This window comes from Heptranchias perlo, chromosome 31 (genome assembly GCF_035084215.1).
Source record: "Heptranchias perlo isolate sHepPer1 chromosome 31, sHepPer1.hap1, whole genome shotgun sequence".
Lineage (NCBI taxonomy): Eukaryota > Metazoa > Chordata > Chondrichthyes > Hexanchiformes > Hexanchidae > Heptranchias > Heptranchias perlo.
Genome location: NC_090355.1, coordinates 35,514,880 through 35,516,651, shown reverse-complemented (window position 1 = coordinate 35,516,651; position 1,772 = coordinate 35,514,880). Strand labels below are relative to the sequence as shown.

The 1,772-nt window shown below is 53.4% G+C and overlaps 1 protein-coding gene across 1 annotated transcript in view; it reads left to right on the top strand.

The window, feature by feature from the left end:
- The first annotated feature begins 765 nt into the window (after positions 1-765).
- The window catches only part of LOC137300726 (neurogenic locus notch homolog protein 1-like), a 17,384-nt gene continuing 16,377 nt past the window's right edge, over positions 766-1,772 (top strand). The window contains 2 exon segments of the mRNA XM_067969995.1: positions 766-863; positions 866-907. Of these exon segments, the coding sequence (XP_067826096.1) occupies positions 794-863; positions 866-907 (112 nt within the window). The 5' untranslated portion in view covers positions 766-793.

Here is a 1,772-nt window from a genome sequence, read left to right as displayed (position 1 = left end):
TGAGGGAGCGCTGCACTGTCGGAGGGTCGGTACTGAGGGAGCGCCACACTGTCGGAGGGTCGGTACTGAGGGAGTGCCGCACTGTCGGAGGGTCGGTACTGAGGGAGCGCCACACTGTCGGAGGGTCAGTACTGAGGGAGCGCCGCACTGTCGGAGGGTCAGTACTGAGGGAGCGCCGCACTGTCGGAGGGTCGGTACTGAGGGAGTGCCGCACTGTCGGAGGGTCGGTACTGAGGGAGTGCCGACACTGTCGGAGGGTCGGTACTGAGGGAGCGCCACACTGTCGGAGGGTCAGTACTGAGGGAGCGCCGCACTGTCGGAGGGTCAGTACTGAGGGAGCGCCGCACTGTCGGAGGGTCGGTACTGAGGGAGTGCCGCACTGTCGGAGGGTCGGTACTGAGGGAGTGCCGCACTGTCGGAGGGTCGGTACTGAGGGAGTGCCACACTGTCTGCCCTCTCAGGTGGACGTAAAAGTTCCCACAGCTGCTATTTCGAAGAAGAGCAGGGGGGAGTTCTCCCCGGTGTCCTGGGGCCGATATTTATCCCTCAACCAACATCACTTTTAAAAAAAAAAGCAAATTATCTGGTCATTTATCGTGTTGCTGTTTGTGGGATCTTGCTGTGCGCACTTTGGTTGCCGCATTTCCCTACTTCACTTCAAAGAAAAAGTACTTCATTGGCTGTAGAGCACTTTGGGACGTCCTGAGGTGGTGAAAGGCGCTATATAAATGCAAGTCTTTCCTTTCCCTCCTTTCTCTAGCTCGATCGTGTACCTGGAGATTGATAATCGGCAATGCTACCAGGCTTTCTCCGACTGTTTCGCCAGTGCCACAGACGTGGCGCGTTCCTGGGCGCCATGGCTTCCGCGGCAGTCTGCAGCTCCCGTACAACATCAAGGCTGTGAAGAGTAAGTGGGAGCTCGATATCCACCCAACCCCCCCCGCCAAAAAAAATGGCAGGGAGGGGAGAGGGGGCAGGAAAAATGGTACATTGTCTAAAGGTATAATTAACGAGATCTCGGAGGGCTCCTCGGGCCCCGAGTTATCAGCTACCAAATCATTAAGGCAAAAAAAAAAGAATTGATCGCAGCGTTTGAGAAGTTGATGCCTTTGTAGCTCGGGTCTTTCGGTAATTCCCAGGATTTTCACAGATTAATGCGAGTGCAGTAATTTCGACTTTCTTCAAGTCTAAAGAAGAAAACAAAACCTGGCCAGTGTTTTGGGACATTCCTCTCTCTCGCTTTTTTTGCAATTCTGATTACCCACCGTTTAAGCAACCTCGTTTCAGGAGTTTATAACACGGCCTGAATCGTAATTTGTTTATTTTCGTGCTTGTGTATAAAATGTACACTCACGGTTTCTGACCCTGCAGCTGCTCGTACTATCATCTCTCTCTCTCTGTCTCTCTCCCTCTCTCTTTCTCTCTCTCTCTCTCTCTCTCTCTCCTTTTCTCTCTCTGACTCTCCATCTCTCTGTTTAACTCTGTCTCTCTCTCTCTGACTCTTTTTCTCTCTCTCTCTGTCTTTCTCTCTCTCCCTCTCGCTCCCTCTCCCTCTCGCTCCCTCTCCCTCTCGCTCCCTCTCTCTCTCTCTCCCTCTCGCTCTCTCTCCTCCCTCCTCGCTCCCTCTCCCCCCTCCGCTCCCTCTCCCTCTCGCTCCCTCTCTCTCTCTCTCCCCTCTCGCTCTTGCTCTGTCTGTATCTTTCTCTCTCTCTCTCTCCCTCTCTCTCCCTCTTGCTCTGTCTGTATCTTTCTCTCTCTCTCTCTCTCTCTTT